Source organism: Choristoneura fumiferana, unplaced genomic scaffold (genome assembly GCF_025370935.1).
Source record: "Choristoneura fumiferana unplaced genomic scaffold, NRCan_CFum_1 Sck3bRy_373;HRSCAF=918_pilon, whole genome shotgun sequence".
In the NCBI taxonomy this organism is placed as follows: domain Eukaryota; kingdom Metazoa; phylum Arthropoda; class Insecta; order Lepidoptera; family Tortricidae; genus Choristoneura; species Choristoneura fumiferana.
Genome location: NW_027413018.1, coordinates 29,691 through 52,720, shown reverse-complemented (window position 1 = coordinate 52,720; position 23,030 = coordinate 29,691). Strand labels below are relative to the sequence as shown.

General features: G+C 40.2%; 1 protein-coding gene across 2 annotated transcripts; it reads right to left on the bottom strand.

Moving 5' to 3' along the window:
• Window positions 1-178: 178 nt before the first annotated feature.
• Window positions 179-23,013, bottom strand: LOC141445147 (transmembrane protein 87A-like). 2 transcript variants are annotated; one of them, XM_074110929.1, is made up of 12 exons: window positions 22,890-23,013; window positions 22,375-22,435; window positions 11,452-11,543; window positions 7,514-7,693; window positions 6,475-6,624; window positions 5,797-5,972; window positions 4,872-4,979; window positions 3,535-3,631; window positions 2,378-2,499; window positions 1,873-1,993; window positions 1,549-1,699; window positions 179-434 (listed from the first exon to the last, which is right to left on the bottom strand). In XM_074110929.1, exons 1-12 carry the CDS (start codon window positions 22,977-22,979, stop codon window positions 214-216), a joined length of 1,569 nt encoding a protein of 522 aa, XP_073967030.1. In that variant the 5' UTR covers window positions 22,980-23,013; the 3' UTR covers window positions 179-213. The 2 variants fall into 2 exon arrangements, with proteins under 2 accessions (XP_073967030.1, XP_073967031.1); XM_074110930.1 differs by lacking the exon at window positions 22,890-23,013 and adding an exon at window positions 22,650-22,673.
• Between the last annotated feature and the right edge of the window lie 17 nt (window positions 23,014-23,030).

Here is a 23,030-nt window from a genome sequence, read left to right as displayed (position 1 = left end):
GTGCAAGTAGCCCTTACATACGCACATATTTATTTATGAACTTTCAATGGAATCTGTCTTTTAGATTTACTTAAGATTAAGAGTTCTTGCAGCAGTTTCATATTTAACTGTGTCTTAATTAATATTCATTGAACACGATCCTCAATATTCTCATCTACAAGTCAAAAACAAACACGTCTTTTAATACTTTACACATTGATTTATTAAGTAACTTTACTGCATTTTGGACACTTCAAACTTTGTGTTAATAATTTCCTCGTCGGAGTCTAAAAGAGGTAGAGTGCTGGTGGGGATATTCTCTTCGACCCAGCGAAGGTCCGAGTCCAAAGTGTTGGTATTTTCTTGCGGCTCCCGGGCCTCTCGCTCGATTTCAGTCACACTTGTGCCTCGCATCTTCACCCCATACGCGTCATTCACGAATTGTTCTTCTTCTTCTGCAAATTGAAGTTTAGTTTCATTTTTTTTCGAAAAGACTGTTGCTGTTAGCCTCAGATGGCTTTTGGGCGTTTTCAAATAAAGTGTAAGTACCTTTTCTTTCAAAATATCAATACATTTTGCAAGAAATACATTGTATTGTAATAGATTTTTTATGACATGATATTAATGTAGTAGTAACCTCTCATGTTGCTGTGCGCTTGCAGGGCGTCACATGTGACTAATTGACTATACCGAATTGTAACAACTGCTAACGTGATATGCAATAAATAAATGAATGAGTCAGTTTTGTGACGCCCATATCAAGTGTTTAAAAACTCCACAAAACAAGTTTTTGTTTGGGACATTTATTTAAAGTTAACTTTTAAACTATCGGAAGGAAAAACAAAAAGAAAAGGTACTCAGGCTTTTTTTTGAAAAATGCCCTTTTACAGATTACCAGAGAGGGCGAGCTGCCAGACGGGCCGCTCAGCAACGAGAATTTTTCTTAGCATGCCAAAGAGTGATTTATTGAGCTGACCTCGAACTTTAGACAATATGAAAGTGTATCTAAGAGCTTAGTGATTCAAACGAAGGTGTTAAGCTTTATTTACACGGTGTGAGAAACGCGCAAATGACACATTGCGGAGTCGCGTGGCTATGAAATCAAAATCAAACGTTTATTCTGTACTACCGCAAAGCGCTCTTTTACATGTCAGTTTTTTATACTACCAGCGCTTTCGGACAGACCATCATTGCCAAGAAAAATGTTACTAGAAAGTTATTTTTTGAAAACAAAATATTACATGATAATTCTCCTGAATATTAAAGCTAGCAAAGCAAATGAAGTCTTAAAACTCTGCAAAAGCATGTGCTTTGGGCCCATCTATAAAGTACGTCACACCAATGACCATTTTCATGTAGCACCCTTGTCACGCGTATTATGTTGCAGTTATTTTGTACCTTTTGTCATAATCAGCATGACCCCCCCCCCCTCTCTAAATGTGTAACATAATTTATGGACGACCCCAAAGCTGCCAGAAACCAGGGGTTTAGGCTGAGTTTCCACCAGAGAACAGAGCCATAATGTGTGATGCAATTTATGGATCCTAAGCAGTCAGAAACCAGGTTTACCGTCATCCTCGTCATCAGCGTTATCCAGCAGCGGCGTGAAGGCGTAGCGCTGGTTGTTGTTAGTGGGCCGCCACAACACCATGATGACGGTCAGAACGCTCGCAAACAGGATGTGCCAGTACGCCTCGTCCATCCACACCTCCTTCCAATCCTGAAAGATAAAAAGGGTGTAGCATTGAAAATAAATATTATCGAATATCGATATTTTCAAGCTTTCGATATAAATATCGATATTTTAATTTACGTGCAACCTCAGAGAGGGCGCGTCAAACGCGCGGTTAGCCGCATAGTGCGTACGTGGCTTAAGAAAAGATTTAAACTCACAGTAATACACGGCAACACTCTGAAAGCTTTGATGGAATACAGCATGAACACGACTGAAGAGATGACCGCGAATATCAGCGTGTTAGTGAAGTGCCGGTACAGGGACAGCTTTATCGTGTTCCTGGGAAACAGAATGAGACAGGCTGATATAAAGTGAATAATGACTTTCAACCCGTATTACGGCATTGTGTGTATGACATATAATATGAAATTTATGAAACTTAATTAGTCAAGATAATGTTGAAGTAAAGATAAAGTCTCGTATTAATGACCACATCAATTCTTTACACGATAATTGACAGTTGTCCCAGTGTACCCGATAGTAAATAGTTAATCTTGTACTTTGTACCAAATTTACGACAGTATTATATAAAAAAATTGAATCCAACTGCCTGAAAAAATAAATAAAAACTAAAAAGGACGAAACAAGACCTTATAAACTTGATCTACCATACCACACATATTTCAATGATAAACAAGTACCGAACGAGCGAGTAGTACTGACCTTCTCAGTTGCAGTGTGCGCATGGTGTGTGCAAGCGAGACAAACACCCACCAACAGATGGCGCTGTCGAGAAGAGACATCGGCGCTTCGGACAGAAGCAAGTCGCGATTCGAGTCGTCCGCCTTAAAACAACACAACTGTATGTATAACAAATCTGTAGCGGAGAGATTAGCGGGTTGACAAGCGGAGCGATAGCAATTGATATGACGTAATTACTTTACGACCTCTTGTCTAAAATTTCTCAGCTCAATGAGGGCTCATCATCATCATATCAGCCATAGGACGTCCACTGTTGGACATAGGCCTCCCCCATAGACCTCCAGTTGCCTCGGTTGGAAGCGGCTTGCATCCACCGTGAACCCGCGACTTTAACCAGGTCATCCGTCCATCTCGTTGGTGGACGTCCTACGCTGCGCTTGCCGATCCGCGGTCTCCACTCGAGAACCTTTCGGCCCCAACGACCATCTGTTCTCCGTGCTATATGGCCTGCCCATTGCCACTTCAACGAGCTAATTCGCTTGGCTATGTCGGTGACCCTTGTTCTTCTACGTATCTCCTCATTTCTGATTCGATCCCGTAGAGAAACCCCAAGCATAGCTCTCTCCATAGCTCCTGAGCAATTCTGAGCCTATTTAATTTTGCCAACGAGGGCTATCGCGTATGAATTCGTCGCTAGAGGCGCTAGTGTAGCGAGAGGTCTCCGAAATGTCAAATCTCACTGTTTTTGGGTGAACTACGCGAGATTATTCATAATTAGAATAATTTTGTGGATATCTTGCAATACCTGAAATTAATTATGGCAAATATGCGTTACGGGGCAATTAATGTCTGTGTTTTGAGACAGTTTTGTCTTTCGGAAACCTTTGCCTTCGCGTTTTCCCGAACATAACGGGACTACACAACACTGTGGTTCGATATTTTTATGGTACGGTTTTAAGGTATTAAATATGATTTAAATGTAAATTTTGTTTTCACGCCCGTAATAACAAACTAACCACTATACTTCAGGCAGGACCTTTGTCTACAGTGGCGCCAACTGGTGAGCGCGAAAACGGTAGCCCTCATTGCATCTCTCATTCGCTCTTTCTTCACTCGCCGCTTTAAGGTAGTTTTGCTGTCTCAACCGATAATTCCTCAGTTCAGTGGTCAGTACTTACCTTGTGGTGTAGACGTAGCCACGCCTCAATAGCTGCGAGGATGCCCCAAAGGACCCCGGTACCCACAACTCGTTGCAAAGCGGGACCCAACCGAGGCCTGAAACAAACAAACATACATATAACCTTTACATCCACAATTTGCAGACACAAGCACAAGGCACTTATGCCGAAAGTTGCGTTAGCTTTTCTTTTCAGGTTTCAGGTACAGTCGAGGAAACTGAATCACGTACCAGGTGAAACCTTTTCATAAATAATTTTTTGCTATGATTTCTTCTCACAAATGTGTTACGTCGGAATAAGAGTTTGTGGTATGTAAATATTTTTTCTCAAACATCCAAGGAAATGTCGTCCTTATATTCGTGATGATAGAACGCGAAGTACGTCTTTGTATAGCACTATTAAACATTCGTTCTAGTTTTAAATTAGAGGGCAGTAATGGAATTTCAAACAACATTGCCTGGCCAGGCCATGGCCAGTATTCACTCTTTAATGTCTTATTTGACTACATTATTTAATAAGATTAAATCAGGTATTCAATATAATAAACAAGGATTGACATTTATTGTTAATAATTTATTAAAATAACAAATTACTAAGGTATCGTCATTTTTTAACCTCCGACGCAAAAAGAGCGGTGTTATAAGTTTGACCGCTATGTGTGTCTGTCTGTGGCAATGCAGCTCTTAAACGGATGGGCCGATTTGAATGAGTTTTTTTTATTTGAAAGCAGGCTTTCTAGCTATGGTTCTTAGACATGTTTCATCAAAATCAGTTTAGCCATTTTTGAGATATTGCACTTTGAAGTGACAAAGTCGGAGGTTTTCCAACTTTTTGTTAGTTAAGTTCTTAAGTTATTACTAAATAAAATCATCGCAAAATTTGGTGGCAAAAACATTAACCCGAACAGCTACTTGAAGGCTGACCAGGAATATAAAAAAACCTGACGCGAGGGCAGCACTTCTACGTTTTATATTGCAACATTCTTTACACTTACTATACGATACCTACCAGTCATATTGACAACGGTGTCGGTGATGTTATTTAAAGGAATATTTTCTAATCCCTCAGACTTTTTCTATGACAAAAATACTTTTATACATTGTGAATTATTTTCCTTCCAAGGCTATGGATAATCTTCGGCATTTTAACGCACAAAAAAACAAAATAACACTTTAAAATACCACGCGCAAACAACGTTAAACTTTGACAGCAATAGACAGATGACATTTGAATTTAGTGTTACCAGTGCAAGAAATTAGTTCTATTGGTTTTCCGCAATATGGCGAGGTTTTTTTATAATTCTGGTCAGCCTTTACTAAGTTTGTACTTTGACTCACTTTACAATACCGAAGCCAAGGGACACGATAATAACCAGCATCCTTGCGAGCGCGCGCTTCGCCACCGACACCCACTCCGCAAACATGTACGCCTCCGCGTTGAAGTACCTGCGAAACGGAACTGTTATTAGTATTGTTGCTGCTGTTGTCTGTATCCACAGACAGTAGTAATCTGTGCTGTTCAATAAAAAGTCATTTTATTGTATATTCTTACCGATTGGAAAGTGCCAAAGTTTATTCACAAAATTAAAAATAATTTTAAATCCATTAAAGAAATACAAAATATTATCAAAAAACATGTTGAATCAAAACTAGCTGTATCGCTTAGTTGCTGCTTTGTCAGTGTTACTAACTTGAAACATCTCAAACTGTCCCAGTACTTCCAATTACTGCGACAAAGTACTAAGGAGGGAAGCTACTTTTGAGCTACATGTACCATCAGTAAAATATATGGTCTACCATCCTAAAGTTGATACTCATAAAACAATAATGCCAATAGCCGTGTCTATAAACTTGAAAGTTCGACTTTAGCGACAAATTCATTTGATAGGAGCTTTAGTCATATAGGTACACCACACTACAGATATTACGCTCTCCCTTGCACTGAAACTACGTCCCTGGATGCAAGGGCCTGTCTAATGAATCTGTACATCAGCATCGCTTCTTCTGAAAGCGGTTGACTTGGAATTACATTTACACCTCCATTGAACAAGCCCATACCATCCAAATACCTGTCTCTGATGTCCTTATTCTGATCACATTCCAAAAGAAAATGTGGACTTCACTTCAGTCTATGTGTGACCAGACCGCACGTGAAAAGCCCACACGAGAAGATCCCTGGGGAGGCTGGAATTATCAAACCAGGGTACTTTGAAGATCTTACTCTCTATGATGAAGTACTGCACAGTGAAGTGCATTAACTCACCCAGTGCGGTCGATGGACGAGTAGACGGCGTAATACGTGGCACTCTCGATCATGCCAAGTAGCGCCACGCCGCCGATCCAGTACTGGATGCGCAGTAGATCCCGCCATTGCAAGCCGCACACTACTAGCCACGCTGCGCACAACACAGTGTATACTGCGCACATCACGCCGAAAAACTAAAGGGGAAAAGGAGAAGGAAGAAATATTTTACAAATAGACTGACTAATAAATCATTTTAAAGGGGGTTACATAACTTACATATAATGACCACCAGAATCACTTTTCTAACAAAAAAAAACTAAAAAGACGAAAATAAACATGAACACCAAATAAACCAAAAGTGTTTGTGGTCCTGTTAAAGTTAGCATAATAGCTGAGCGTCAAAACTGCAAAGAGTAGGAGCTTAACTTTGTGGATTCGGTCTAATTTGGTACATTTACTGTTTCTACAAGCTTTTATTTAACTTGCAATGTTGTGTGTACATTATTTGATACCAAAAACACTTTTAAAAGCCCACACTCATTATAATCCAGTCTTCTTGCTTCAACTCAAGGCATTGCTTCGGAAGACCTATCAAACAATTCAAAAATTGTTCTATAGAACAGTTTGCCAAAACCAGAAGGTTCTTTCCAAAGGAGATCTTTCTGCAAACTATTTGAACCACAGAACCGCACTTACCGGTAAAAGAGGGTAGATAGCAGCGGACAAGTAACTCGAGTCCTTCACCATCTCAATATGAACTGTGCCATTGAACTTGGTTGTGCTCAGGACAGCTATGCTTAGGATGTAGACACCTTCATTAGCCACAGTGATGAGGGAGGAAGATTTCTGAAACAGATTTTTTTTTAATGATCTTATTTCCGGGCAAAGGCCTCCTTTGCTTCCCTTGCTTCTATGCACGTATACATACATATGCTTGGGAAATATAGCCAGCTAGACCACACGTCGCACACAAAAGTTGTCAAACGAACCCCTGCGTCAACTAGCCTATCACAGAAACCCTCGAGGCAATGAAGGGTACCGTTTTCGCGCTCACCAGTTGGCGCCACTGTAGACAAAGGTCCTGCCTGAAGTATAGTGCTTAGTTTGTTACAACAGTGACATTCGACATTTCGGAGACCTCTCGCTACACTAGCGCCTCTAGCGGCGAATTATACGGGATAGCCCTCATTGCGATCACACCGCGGCAGCCGACTGCGTAGCGCCAGGGGGCCACTACGAAATTCGAAGTTCGTATGAAACCGCTCTCACTCTACTATTAAATTATATTAGGGTCAGCTGAAGATACGAAGTTCGAATTTTGCACTTCGTATTATAGTAATAGGGCCAGGACCTAATTAAGTTTGGAAATAATCTGATAGGCGTACCTACCAGTGCTGGTTCTGACAGATGGTTAAGTACAGGGATCTGCGGATCAGTTGATTGATGTCATCATCCCTATTACAGGCGTACATTAATTGCACCAGTTCCTGTTTTAATTGTACCTAGTCGAAGTTGGCACTTCCTGCCACATACAGTGAAATTGTAGAATCAACTTCCGTCAGCGGTGTTTCCTGACAACTATGACATCGGAGCTTTCAAGATAAGGGCTTATACGTTTTTAAAGGCCGGCAACAGAGAATGACTCTCCTGGAGTTGTTGGTACTCATGGGCGGTGGTGATCATTTCAGATGACCCTCTTACTTTGCTTCCCTCTCATAATAAAAAAAAAACTTACAGATTGTGCGATGGCCCCAGCATCCTTCTTGGCTTCATCTGTCATCGCGGCGTCATTCTTATAGACCAGGGGATAGGGCTGCTTGTTCGGACACAAAAATTTGAATTCGCCGGTAGCACGCTGAAGTAATGTTTTGTTCCCCACCAAGTCGCTGGGGGGTTTTTTGCAACTTACAATACGCTGGAAGATGCGAAAACAATTGGTTCAATCAAAATAAAATAAAGAACAGCCAAGTTAAGATTGATTTTTGGAATCTTTTCTTGAAATTTTTACTTTTACGGTCATCCCGTAAAACCTAAATTGAAAATACAAACTGAAATATAGATGCACAGAAAAACCAGAAAAATAAGACCATCACTGGGAATCAAACAGCCAAGTGTCGTGTCTCGTGTTACACGCAATTTAGGGTTCCGTATGCGGCAAATATATATCATTGAGTTTTGATCGACTAGTACTCATTTACTTGTAAAGCCTATCGGAAGGACATAGACAGTACAGTCGAACCGTTTGATTCCTGACCCATCTTAGAACGTTTTCAGTAGGTAAGTGTCACAATGAATACCCCTGTCAAGCAATGCGGTGTCACTATGAGTTTTTCTACGAAAAGATTCCAGGCCGGGTCACGATTGAGTTGGCTCGATAGTACATAATAAATTAATAGCAAAGAGGTAAAATGAAACTTGGATTTTATACGATGCCTCCCCTACACGTTAAGTTAGATGATTTTTCTTCTCATCTAAATCCACGAGACTGGCGTGCATTGAGTAGGCAGCGGGTAGGCAACGCTAGTGCTTGGCCCGATTGCATAACAAAGTACAAGCTAATAATAGTAGGTACTTGCTTGTACTTTATTATGCAATTGAGCCTTGGTGGCGAGCTGCTGCGACGCAAACTACCAACTGTTCTCCTTGGAATAGACCCTACGAATAATAATTTCTCTAGAAGCGTAAATAAGCCCGGAAACTCGTTCCACGGGATATTTACTGCGGCGTGCGGGGTTAAAATATGGACCGCGAGGCGCGCCAGTTCGGCTGTGACACTTGAGTCGTGAAGTCGCTCCGTGGCAAGTTTCCTTTAAGTTTATTAGGAGTATTTTTGGAGAGGTCTTTCACAGACGCCTTTGAAGTTGAGCGATACCGCAGCCTGTATAGGTATTTACGCAAGTAAGGAAGGGTTGTCACAAATTTAAAATTTGGAAGGTCGAAATTATATAAAACAAAATGAATTAGGGGTGGCATACTTACTAGGGGTAAGAAGTATCAAAATTATACTATTTTTGAAATAAAAAAACTTTTTTTTCTACAAAATATACTTTCATAGATTAGTAACCGACAAATACTTTCGGTTTCTAGACTTAACGGACTTAAAGTTCCTGTTATTGAATTTAATTATATAAAAATAAATAAATATAATTATATAAATAGATGAAATCTTAGTTCCTTATTTATGCGAGATGAAGATTTGCACGCACTCACATCTCGCAGGCACCATAATCCCTACTAATATTATAAATGCGAAAGTAACTCTGTCTGTCTGTCTGTCTGTCTGTTACGCTTTCACGTCGAAACCACTGAACCGATTTTGATGAAATTTGGTATATAGATATTTTGAACCCCAAGGATCAACATAGGATACCTTTTATTCCGGTAGAGGGCGCCACCGCGCGATAACCTAGATCCGCGCAGACGAAGTCGCGGGCTTAAGCTAGTAAGTTATAAATTTAAATGTAAAAAAGCGATAGCCCTAGAAGACTTGTCCCAAGCTACTAAGAACGGCGAAGTATGCAGCTGGGGCATTGAAAGTTACACCACAACTGCCATAATTCATTTTGCATTTTTTTATGTAGAATTTTATGGACTAGAAGGTACCGACGAGGTACCGAGGAGGAATCATGATTTTTTTTAAATTTTCTCAATTTAAGGGAGTACCTTACCTACTCAACAGCCGATAAAATTTTAATATTGAAGATTTCACGCATCTTATAACGGAACGGAACCCTACTCCGCGCATGGCACTACACACACGTGACCTGTTTTTATAATGCACGAGGAGCGCTCGCTCTAGTCGCCAGATGGCCAGGGGCGCCATTTGCCATTTGCCAGTTTCCTGTTCAAAGTAAAATGTTGATGGCGCCTTTTGAGAAGCGCGGAAGCGGTGTAGACAATCTCGCTCTACCTTGATCAGAGCAAAGGCGCTGGATTAGATAAAGCCAGTTAAAGTTCAGCGAAACGTCACACCGTATGCCACTTCAGCACCACTACCATGAGTTTCATACAGTGACCGACGACCGTACTCGATAGCGACGGCGTAAATTATTTGTATGGAGTGCCCTTAGTGTAATTTTTCGGTTACAAAATACGTCTCGATCGCGTTCGCGTTAAAATCTCAATTTATATGGAAACACGAAGAGCGCCTCTAGCGGAACGTTTGCGATGTTCGCGTTTCCATACAAATTGAGATTTTAACGCGTACGCGATCGTGACGTATTTTGTAACCGAAAACTTACACTAAGGGCAGAGAATTGTACAGCGCCTCTACAAATAATTTACGCCGTCGCTATCGAGTACGGTCACTGTAAACTCATGGTAGTGGTAGTGGTACCACTAAACTTTGACTTTGACTTCGAAACAAAAATATGACAAAGATGTCGCGTACAAGTCTGGGAGTGGTCCCAGACTTGTACGCGTCATCTTTGTCATATTTTGTTTCGAAGTCAAAGTCAAAGTTTTTCAAAAGCACCCGTTTCCCCAGAAATAAAACCAAGCTAGAATGATTGTTTCTGCCCAAAAACCAATATCGTTGAAATTTTCTCAGTTTTCGAGATTCCCGAAATACAAATATACCCAATTCAAGGCTATTCAATGACGCTAGGGGGCAACCAGGGAGTGAGCTAAATCTTCGGCCTTATCAGCAGGTACTTATCGTCAGATGAGATAGAGGACTTATATCTTTTTAGACGCCACCCTCGTCTTCGCTCGCATAAATGCGTAAATAAAAAAATACCTAAATATATACTTCGTTGAGTTTCTTGCCGGATTCTTATCAAAAGAGGCTTTTCCGAATTGTGGTAGACTTTTTTTAAAAATTCTTAAGTACTTGTTCTATATTGGCTCTGTGCACGACATCAGCGCCACCTAGCGTCCGCAACTTTATTGGCTCTGACTACATTATTTTTACTTTTGGCCACTATGAGCGCTGCAATATATTTCACTACCCCTCACCTAGTACTTCGCACCCAGGGAATAGCTTAAATTTTGAGTTGACTTTGAAAACCATTACCAACTAGTAACCACAACCAGCTACAATAGCAACCTTCATAAATTTCAAGTCTCTAGGAGAACCGGAAGTACCCCATTGGATTGGATTTGGAGCAATTTGTATAGAAACTCCTAGTTTAATTCTATCTTAGAAATTATTTTTTTCCACTGCTTCAAGAGCAGCAGACCCAAGTATTTAATATTAATATCACCTTGATACATCCTAGTGTTGTGAAAAACGCTCATTTCGAGGCTTAAAAACTCAAAGCCTAAAGACTCTCGAGGCTTAACGACTCAAAGCCCACAAAGACAGTTTCTTGCATCCATATGTATAAAAAAAATCTCCAATATAGTGCAGTCTTTAAGACTCTGCAGTCTTAAGGATTTGAGTCTCCAAGCCTCGAACTGAGCTTTATCCACAACTCTTAATACATCCACATGTTCCTGGAAAAAGGATCTTGATAGGAGAACGGACACACAACAAAGTGATGATAAGGGTTCCATTTGTGTCAACTAAAGTATGCAACCCTGAAATATGGTATGTATGAGTACATTGACAGTCAGACAGGTGATCAATTGCAGAAGGAAATACATGGTAACATGCCTGTTCTCATTTCTCACTCTCTTTCTCTCTCATTCCTTTTATTATTATTTTTCTACAGGGTAATGCCAAGTTCTTACCTTTTCAAAGTAATGGAAGTAGTCAGGAGAGCATGAACTTTGATCCCAGCGGTATGATACAGTGAGATTAGAATCCACATTGTCACAGCCAACTGTAATAGAATTGAATGTAAGAAGGTCATTTACATCATCAATTAATTACCATAAGCTTAGCAGACACCAATGTTAGCTAAGGGCCTTTGCACATTGCGTTTTTTTAAACATGTCATTGACGTGAATTTTAGAAATCCGCATTAACAGCACGTTTTTCTTTCCATAGAGCAGCCATACAACTCATGTGCGTATTGTTTGATACAAACGCGCGTCTAAATAATGTGGTGTATAAAGGTCTTAAAATATGTTTTTATAGACTTCACCCCTTCAGTATTGGCTAAAAACTGCATTAAAAACTGTAAAACTAGTTCATCCATTTGATCTACAATGACACAGACTGAGGGGCTGTTTCACCATCCATTGATTAGTGTTAACTGGCGGTTAGGTGTGATGCCGTCTCTATTTGTTTTGTTCAAATAGACAGAGACGGCATCACATTTAACCGTCTTTACAGAAAAAAATGAAGTTTGATTTTATTTTAATTACAGGTTTGACTTTGAGGTGATGGCTCTTTAAATAGGGGTGTAACATGTTACCATATAACACCCCAATTTGTTGAACTGGGTGCTGAAAATAATTATTTGTGTTTTATTCTTAGGTGACTGAATAGAATTTTACAGTACTCATAGCAAAGACGTTCGTCAAATTCCTGTTTCGTCAAAATCTTGTTTCGTCATATTATTGTTTTGTCAAATTCTAGTTTTGTCCAATTCCTATTTCGTCAAATTCTTGTTTTATCATATTCTTGTTTCGTCCAATTCCTGTTTCGTCAAATTCTTGTTTCGTCATATTCTTGATTCGTTATATTCTTGTTCCGTCAAATTCCTATTTCGTCAAATTCCTGTTTCGTCTAATTCCTGTTTTGACAAATTCTTGTTTTGTCAAATTAGATACGTAGTTTGTCAGTCTCAAGTACAGTTAATAGAAAAAGTGACATCAAAAACTACATCGTACTATACAATACATATACCATTTTTTAGTAAGTATTTGTTGTTTTTTTTTAGGGTTTGTACTATATAATCATACCACATTTGACGCTTGTATGTTTTACTTACTTTACGATATAACCAATTTAATAAAAAATACATTGAAAACAAAAAAGGGTTGTTCTTGTATGGGAACCCCTTTATTTTTTGAACTTTCTCTATTTTGTATTATTTGTTAGAAAATCCGCCGCAATAACACATATTCAGAAAAATGTTTTAAAATAAAAACCAACAAAAAACATTTTTTTCAGATCGGTCCTGCGGTCTTTGAGTAATCGGGGAACACAGGTACCTATAGTCGACTAAGTAAGTGCTTTACCATTTTCTTATGACAGCTCCTACATCAGAATAAAAAACAATAAGGCTAAATGTCACATTGACTTGTAAATGGCCTTTGATGTTTTAAGCAGTACAACTGACATTGAACCTTAGGGTGGTAGGTAATGGTAAAGGAATTTCTTGGTCGACTATACATATAAAAAATATCCCGAAAAATTGAGAACCTTCTCCTAACTTTGAAGTCAGTTAAAAAAAACGCTTTCTTTTACGGTTAAAAAAAATATACCTCTAAAGTTAGGACGGACGGACAGCGTAGGTAGGCTTAGTAATAGGGTCCCGTTAGTCCCGTCACAAGAATTGAGTCCCAGATACCATGGTCATTATATTTGTTGCCAATAAAAAGTATACACCTAATTAAATAAATAAATATATATTTAAGTTGTAATGATATTTAGGATTTTTCATCACATTTGCTAGTAAACAGTGTCGCAACATGCAGGCTACCTTGGTTGGAACTACTTGGAACCCCCCAAATAAAACCCTCAACCTTAATATGCTTGTCATGAAACCCGTGGTCGGTAAATGAGTCATTGCCCGTACTAATTTTGTTGTCATGAAGCCCAAGATCGGTAAATGAGTGGTTTGTTAGACGCATTTCCTGATATATATTTTTCTTGTATAAATAAATCCAATCGACTTTTCCTCTGATCGTAATATTTACTGATCTATATTTGTACTTGTAGAAAAAATTCCGAATCGCCTTTTCACCCGGTCTTATTATTAACTGATCTATATTTTATATGTATAAAATTTCCGAAACGCCTTAATAACCGATTCTTATTTATGAAACCTTAAGTATATTCAAGTGCTTTTACGGTTACGTAGCATAACATCTAAAATCAAATGTCATAAACTTGATACACATACGTCTAGAATGTCGAAAGCCTAAATGAATAATGTTCGTAATCTATAACGTTCAAAATACATACAACACGACTGGTCGAATGAATATAATATCGAAGTACAAAATTAATAATATTATTTGTCATAAACTTGATACACATACGTCTATGTAGAATGTCAAAAGCTTTCGATTAACAAAAACAAAGTAGATAGGTTGGTTCAAATAAATAAATAGGTTCGTTAGGTTGCTTTATATGCCCGAAGGGCACGCTGCCCAGAAATAGGAGCCCCATGCAGTGGCGCTCCGTCAACTCTGTCATAGGGAAGTAAATTTGCTAAAGAAAATTAAAACTGACAACTGCTCTTTTTCTAAACGTAAAAATTTATATCAGTAAATAATAAGATCGGTTATAAAGGCGTTTCGGAATTTTTTCTTTCAAGAAAATTAAAATATCAGAAAATACGTCTATAGGAAAGAATGCGTTCGGAAATTTTTATACTGAAGTATTTTTTTTTTTTTTTTTTTTTTTTTTTATACGACTGGATGGCAAACGAGCAAGTGGGTCTCCTGATGGTAAGAGATCACCACCGCCCATAAACATCTGCAACACCAGGGTATTTGCAGACGCGTTGCCAACCTAGAGGCCTAAGATGGGATACCTCACGTGCCAGTATCCTGAGGGTTCGGTATACCATACAGCAGGAAAGTAATAAAACACGTCTTGAGTATACGGCATATATTGACAGACTGAAGTACCCACATATATGACACCTCCACCCTTAATGTTTAAGTCCTGTCCAAGGAAATAAGATACTTTTAACTAACACTAGGATAATACGCAAAAGGTGCATACATTTTAAAGATCTCGCTTCTAATACATGCATATTTCCATATGCGTCTTAAAATTAACGTAGTAGGTAAGGTAACATCATGAGCTTGGTTACATTATGTATTTATCTTATCTATAGCCACTAAAGTTAACCTTATTAGATACTTAACTAACTTAATCTATTTCAAGTTGCTGTTTACGTATTCTATGAGGAAGTGGTCGAAGTGTAGGTCGTGGTGACGGGGGCGGGGCAACAGACTGAACAATTTTATTATTTCGGTCCACCACCGAACCTTCCGTGTTAGTGAATGATTTCTCACCCGCTTCCGTCACCGCACCCACATCTGAGGACTCGTTCTCACCCCCTTCGGACTTTGACCCATCGTCTCCGTCCCTGTCAGGATATGTAACATTTGAAAATCCGGATCGGCGCCTTATCTGGTCGATATGTCTATGGATTAGTCGGCCGTCACCGTTATCCACTGCGTACCTATTACCACCCTCTATACCCGCTACCGTGCCCTCGACCCACCGATCGCGGCCGCTGTAGCTGCGCGCCCAGACTGGTTCGCCCTGCGCGACGGCGCGCGCGACGCCTCCCGCCGCCCTCACCTGTCGGGTTTGTGCGTCTTTGACGCGGCCTTCTACCGCCCCCTCGCTGCGTAGTAAGTCTAAGCGCGTCCTGAGTGATCGCCTTTGCAAAAGCATCGCGGGACTTTCACCAGTGGTGCTATGCGGACTGGTCCTGTACGCCATTAAATAAGTTTGTAATGCGGCTTCTACATCAATATTGTCTCGGTATGCTTTTTTAATGGCGCGTTTACACAATTTAACGGCATTCTCAGCGGCACCGTTTGACGACGGATGGTACACTGGTGAAAACGATTGTCGTATCCCATTATGTTTCAAAAAATCACAAAATTCGGAACTTGTAAACGGCGGTCCCTGGTCGGATACTACTTCGACTGGTAACCCGAACCTCGCGAAACTTTCCCTGAGAACCTTGATCACTGACATCGCATTTGTTCGTGCCATTTCAAAAATTTCCAGCCATTTCGTGCTGGAATCTATTAATACTAAAAATGTTTTACTTTTATATGGTCCTAGGAAATCTAAATGTATCCTAGTCCATGGTTGTGCCGTATAAGGCCAGGGTGCGGGAGGGGCGCGCGGGGGCGCCGGCGCCTCCGCTGCGCACGTCTCGCAGCGCTGGCACAGTTCCTCTACTTGGGCGTCCAGGCCCGGCCACCACACGTAGCTGCGAGCCAACGCCTTCGTCTTTACGATGCCCATGTGACTAGCGTGTAACTGTTTCAATATAGTGCTCCGCCATGCTAATGGTATTATCATCCTGTAGCCCCACATTAAACAACCACGGTCTATATAAATCTCGTTTCTTCTGACATAAAACGGTTTAATATCATCATCCTGGCACGTCCCGGGCCAACCGGATTGAGCGTACGTCATTATCCTACTCAATACAACATCTTTTTGCGTGGCATTCTTTACATCCTGATTCAGTACCGGTAAAAAGCTTTCTACAAAATGAACGTAGGTTATATCTTGCACCGTTCCGCGCTCCTTACCCGTCTGTGGCAGTCGCGACAACGCATCCGCACAGTTTTTAGTGGACGATACATACTCAATAGAATAATCGTAGCCCGATAAAAGAACGGCCCAGCGCTGTAAACGTGACGCGGCCATTACCGGTATTCCCACCTTACTACCCAGTATATACGTGAGTGGTTTATGGTCTGTTCTTAATATAAATTTCCTACCATACAGGTATTGATGAAATTTTCTGACTCCATAAACGATGGCAAGTGCCTCTCTGTCGATCTGTGCGTACGCCCGCTCGGCTGGTGTTAGTGTGCGTGAGGCGTAGGCCACAGGCCGCTCACCCTGCGGCGTCAAATGGGAGATGACCGCTGCTACGCCCACGCCGCTAGCGTCAGCCGTCAATACTAATGGCAACGAGGTCGAATAATGTATGAGCACTTCACTGGAGCCTAGCGCTCTCTTCACCTGGTCGAATGCGGCCTGGCACTCCATATTCCACTCGAAAGTAACTCCCGCTCTTAACAGATTATATAATGGTGCTAAAATTGTGCTCACATTTCTTATAAATTTCCCATAGTACATAACCATGCCTATAAAAGCCTTTAACTCCGATACATTGGTGGGCGTAGGCGTGTTTGTGATAGCTTTAACCTTATCTGAGCATGTGTGCACCCCCTGCTTGCTGATGACGTAACCTAAATAATCAACTGATTTAGCAAAAAAAACACACTTGTCTTGCCTTACACGTAGCCCAAAAGCTTGTAACCGCTCGAACACTTTATGTAAATTGTTAATGTGGTGATTGGTGTCTTTACCGGTGATTATTACGTCATCGAGAAATACGCCTACGTTGGGTATATCCGCGAATAATTGCTCTAAACGCCGCTGAAAAATGCCCGGACTAGACGCCAGTCCATATACCAGTCGGTTATACCTAAATAAACCCTTGTGTGTATTAATTACTGTATATTTTTTGATTCGTCCAACTCGAATTGCGCATACGCCTGCGACAAATCAATTTTACTAAATCGATCGCCCCCGTCCAACCGGGCTAGCAGATCTTCTACTTTAGGCAGTGGATAACGGTCGACTTCCAATACTTTATTTAAAGTTAACTTATAGTCGGCGCATATTCTAATGTTACCGTCCTTTTTGACGACGGGCACGATGGGCGTCGCCCAGTCAGAGCGGTCGACGGGAGTGAGCACGCCGTCGCGCACCAGCTGTTCCAGCGCGCGCTCCACCGGCTCGCGCAGCGCGTACGCCAGCGGGCGCGCGCGCAGGAACACCGGCCGCGCCCCGGGCCGCAGGTGGAACCCCACTCGTCCCCGGTGAAACGGCCCAGTCCGTCTTCGAACACTTTACAGTATCTGGAACTGAATTCCTTTAGATTAAAATCAATATTTTCACTTAGCTTATTGACACTTTCACACATATACTTAGGTAACTGTACATTCAAGGTTGCTATCCATTGTCTGCCTAAAAGAAGTGTTTTACCATTCTTTATAATGTATAAATCAAGATATTTCTTCTTATCTTTGTACTGAACTAAAGGTTTAATTACACCTACGGGCCTAACTACCTCCCCGTGTAGTATCTCAACAATAAGTTACATTTCTTTATAGTAAATTTTTTAAATTCCGTTTCATAAAGGTCGTAACTTATACAAGAAACGGCGCTGCCCGTATCACACTCCATATACATGCTTTTACTATCTATACTAATGGGTATCATTATCGGCTTACAGTTCTCGATCGCTAATTGATTTATGCAGATCTCGATTACCTCGTCACTGTCCTCACTGTCCGTGCCTGCGTCCGCCGTCACCTCCAGGTTGTGATGCCCCGCCAGGTTAGGACATACGCGCTGCAGGTGTCCTATTTGGTTGCACACCCGGCACACGTATCGCACAAATTTGCACGCCGCTGGCGCTTCAACGTGTGTGCTCCCGCACACGGTGCACTGTTGCTGCGCCGCCTGCCTAGCCACCGCGCCCATGCCAGGCCGCGCCAGCGCGCTCGCGCCCGGCCCGGCCTCGCCCGCGCCGGCCGGCGCCCGCGCACCGCCTGCTGCCCGCCACCGCCAACCCGCTGTGCCGGTGCGCCGCCTGCATTGCGCTGCCACATTCCCGCCATGACTTGGCAGTCCACCTGCTTCACGTCATCTATCGGTTTCTGACGCCCTTCCACAACAGCCGCGTCTTTCTCAGCCGCCTCCATGCTTACTGCCATCCTGTATGCCTTCACGAAGTCTAACGTATCTTCCGTGAATAGACGTTGCCGTATGACCTCACTGCTGATCCCGCACACGAGCTGGTCTCTGAGGCTCTCTTCGAGCCAGTTGCCGAACTCGCATGTTTTCGACATCCTCTTCAGCACTGCCACGTATTCTGCTAGGTTTTCACCGTTACCCTGTTTCCTCTGTCGAAATTTAAACCGTTCGGCGAGCACACTCGGTTTCGGTTGTAAATGCTTTTCCAATATGGCCGTTATTTCTTTAAAAGAGTGAGTAGTAGGCTTTTTGGTGTACATAAATTGACTAGTAGTTCGTAACATTCTGCACCCATAACAGTTATTAGCGTCGGCACTTGTTTGTCACTCGCGATCCCGTTAGCTATGAAGTATTGCTCCAAGCGCTCGACGTATAACCTCCAATCGTCCGCGTGCACTTTGAACTCGCCGATTTACCGATCGACATTTCTTTCTTTTTAAAAAAAAAAACTGTCACTTTTTACACGTTGCGCACGGATTCTTATTAAACGTCGTCGCCACTGAAGTATCCTGAGGGTTCGGTATACCATACAGCAGGAAAGTAATAAACACGTCTTGAGTATACGGCATATATTGACAGACTGAAGTACCCACATATATGACATATACAAGAAAATAAACATATCAGAAAATATGTGTAGGGAAAGAAGGAATTCGGAAATTTGTCTATAGGGAGAGAAGGCATCGGATTTTTTTATACAAGAAAAAAAAAAACAGGAAATGCGTCTAACAAATCAAATGAGTCAGGGCCCGTACTGATACACGCCAGCACCCCCCACCCGCACACGCACCCGCGCGTCAGGCGCATGCTGCGGGAGCGGCGCTGCCAAGAGCGCAGCCTAAGGCATCGCCAATAACTATTTGGAAGAATTATATTTTTTCTTTTACAAATATAAAATTTTACTCCGCAAATGTGATGAAAACATTGTATGTCGCACGGGCGGTACTAGAATTACGAACATAGATAGATAGATAGAAACTTTAATCCTCATAACAAAATAACATGGCTCTATACACGTTTTTGATAAAAACAAAGCACTCAGTCTTCGACTTCGGGCTTCTAATAGACTCTCGTTCGTAATTCCTTATTTACCGCCCTTAAGACACAATTTCGTAGTAAAACTGGGAAAATAATCCTACCGTTTGCGTCAGAAATTATGTTACACTTTAATTTTGTTTCCATATTTCTAATTTTTAGTTAGTACTTGGTAATTAATAGTTAAGTAATAATAATAAAAATAACAATGCCTTTTTACATTTTTGTCATTAACTGTCCTAAGGCAAACGAATCAGATTAATACCGATTTGAAGAAACAGGAATTCGACGAAACAAGAATTTGACGAAATAGGAATTGGACAAAACAATTATTTGACGAAACAGGAATTTGACGAAACAAGAATTTGACAAAACAAGATTTTGACAAAACAAGATTTTGACAAAACAAGAATGTGTCGAAACAAGAATATGACGAAACAAGAATTTGACGAAACAAGATTTTGACGAAACGGAAATTTGACGAACGCCTTTGCTATCCTCATAAACTAGTTTAATTTTACAGTAATACAAATTATTTAATTCTTAAGGGTACTACCAGCTCAACTTTTGAGAATGAACTTGTATAGAGTTTAAAACATGTTATCATCTTGTGTAGTGTTTATGAAAGTTGGTCTGTTAGACATAAATATATTAACTCATGTGGAAATAGGGTGGTTTTGATTTTGGATACAATGACATATATATATATATATTGGCCTTCGGCTGATAATATACAATACGCAAAATGTACACTACAAGCATTATGTGCAAAGAGTTAAAATGTACATACGCAAATTACATCATAACAAAGGTACAGTACAGGAAATGTACAGTACACAAAATGTACTTAAATAAATAAATAAATATCACGGGACAATTCACACACCAATTAACCTAGTCCCAAAGTAAGCTTAGCAAAGCTTGTGTTATGGGTACTAAGCAACGGATAAGTATAATTATATAGATAGATACATACTTAAATACATATTAAACACCCAAGACCCGAGAACAAACATTCATACTTTTCATACAATATCTGCCCCGACGTGGGAATCGAACCCGGACCTCAAGCTTCGTAATCAGGTTCTCTAACCACTAGGCCATCTGGTCGTCTAACTTATGCTGAAAGCACATAATGCAAATGTGTAAAAAGAAAAATACACATTTCGCGAATTGTTCAATGCAAAATGCACAATCCGCAAAATGTGATAAAAGCAAAATGCTCAATCAGCAATCGTAATAATAATAAAGCCTTTTATTTTCCAAATACTTACAGGAGTTTCTCTACTTATTTTCCTTTATAATTATAATTAGCAAGTTGTTAGTATTGTTAGTAATTCCTTAGTTTATTTATTTGTGTTAGTACTAGTTTCCGTAGATTTGGACCCCTCTCTGGGTGTAGGCCTCCTCCAGCTTGTTCCAAGTCTCCCTATCTTCCGCTTTTTTCAGCCAGTCTCGTCCGGCTGACTCCACTATGTCATCTGTCCATCTTTTATAGGGTCTGCCAACTCTTCTTTTTCCAATGGGACCCTTCCATTTAGTTGTGAGTATTGTCCACCTTTTGTCCTTGTATCGAGCTAAGTGTCCCGCCCACCGCCATTTAAGTTTTAGAGTTTGAGTGAGTGCATCTTGTATTTTGGATTTGTCTCGTATGTCTTTGCTTCTAATTTTTTGTCTCCTGTTTATTTTCAGCATGCTTCTTTCCATGGCCCTTTGCGTAGTTCTAATCTTTTGTTTAATTTTATCAGTGAGGGACCATGTTTGACATCCGTAAAGAAGACTCGGTAAGAGGCAAGAATCCATCACCGCTTTTTTCAGATTCATGTTGTAGCTTCCTTTAAGTATTTCCTTAAGTGACCAGAATTTTTTCCAAGTTATGTTAGTTCGTCTTTCTACTTCTTCCTCTGTGTTTGTGTTTTTGAATGATAGCTGCTTACCTAGGTAGATGTAGTGATCCACATAGTCTATAGTATTGCCTCTGATGGTAATTGGGACTTGATGGCTGTTTGTCATTATCTTAGTTTTACTGGCGTTCATGTGCAACCCCACTTCTCTGCTGGCTTCGTCCAGCTGTCTTATCATCTCTTTAAGTTCCTTGGCAGATTCTGCAATGACTGCTATGTCGTCTGCGAATCTGAGATGATTGAGATAATTGCCGTCTAGTCTTATGCCCTTCTTCTTCCATTGTAGCTTCTTAAATATGCATTCCAAGACAGCAATAAAGATCTTCGGCGACAGAGGGTCTCCTTGTCGGACCCCACGCTCTACTCTTACTTGATCCCCTCTTGACTCTAGTCTGACTCTATCAGCAATCGTACAAAACGTTAAATGTACAAGTACAAGTGTACAGTTAGCAGTCCTCATACATGGCATTTAGCTCTTCCAGGGTTCTTCTTCTTTTTGTCTTACAGAGTCTCTCACACTACCGCAATTTTCTCAGAGAATTTTAAATTAGACATACAACTTGATACCTCTGATAGACACACACATAGAGACAAAGTGTTGCCAATCACTACAAGGTTCAAGTACTGTACATTTTGCGTATTGTTATTTTTCCGTAATGTACAATTTGCGTGTTGATCATTCTACCTTTGTACATTTTGCCACTATCAAGTGGAGTACATTTTGCATATTGTACAATTATCATATGTACATTTAATTGTTTGTACAATCTGCGTACTGTACATTTGTCATGATGTACATTTATCATGATGTAGATTTTGCATATGTACATTTTTATGTTAGCACATTTTGCGTGTAGTGTACATTTTGCGTATTGTATATTATTAGCCGAAGACATATAAAGTCAAAGTCAAAGTCAAAATATCTTTATTCAATTTAGGCTACAACAAGCACTTATGAATGTCAAAAAAAATCTACCACCGGTATATTGCTTTGTTGTAGTTAAAAAATAACATCAAACTATTTGTTAATATTTTAAAATTATTGTTATGATTTCTACTTACTTGTTATTTTAACTATTGAATCTTTAAATAAAGATTTAGCCAAAGTAAAATCGCAGTATTCCTGAAAGAAAAATCAGAACCATATTAGTTTTTTTAGTATAAGTTTAACTTTTTATAACAGACAGCATAAAGACTGAGCCAAGACTTACTAGTTTGCGATTTTAGAAGCTATTACAACATATTTAGAAGTTTTACTGATGTTTAAAAAAATACTCTACAATGGGCATTTATTCTTAATATTGATTTATACTATTTAAAAGAACACTGGGACTTACGAAGATCATAGTTTAAAAAACGAATCTAATATATTTCGTTTTCCTTCACTGCGATAAAGTCCTGCTTTTTAAATAGTGTTCTGATATGACTCAGGGCGGTACTTCAGAGATACATAATATTGTATATGTTGTAACCTTGGTAATCTTGGTAATTGATGTATTATTGCTTTATCAAAGACAGCTACATAATTTTAAAGCGGTTAAGTAAGCGTAAACAACATAATAGTACTGATTTCTCACCCCACCAAGCGGTAAATCCCATTTTCCGACGTCGGAAAAACCGACTGAAACTTTGACTATGGCTAAAATTAGCAGAATACACCGTAGCATTATAAATGACACTTAAAAGTAAGTAACAGGAACTATGTTTATTTAACTATC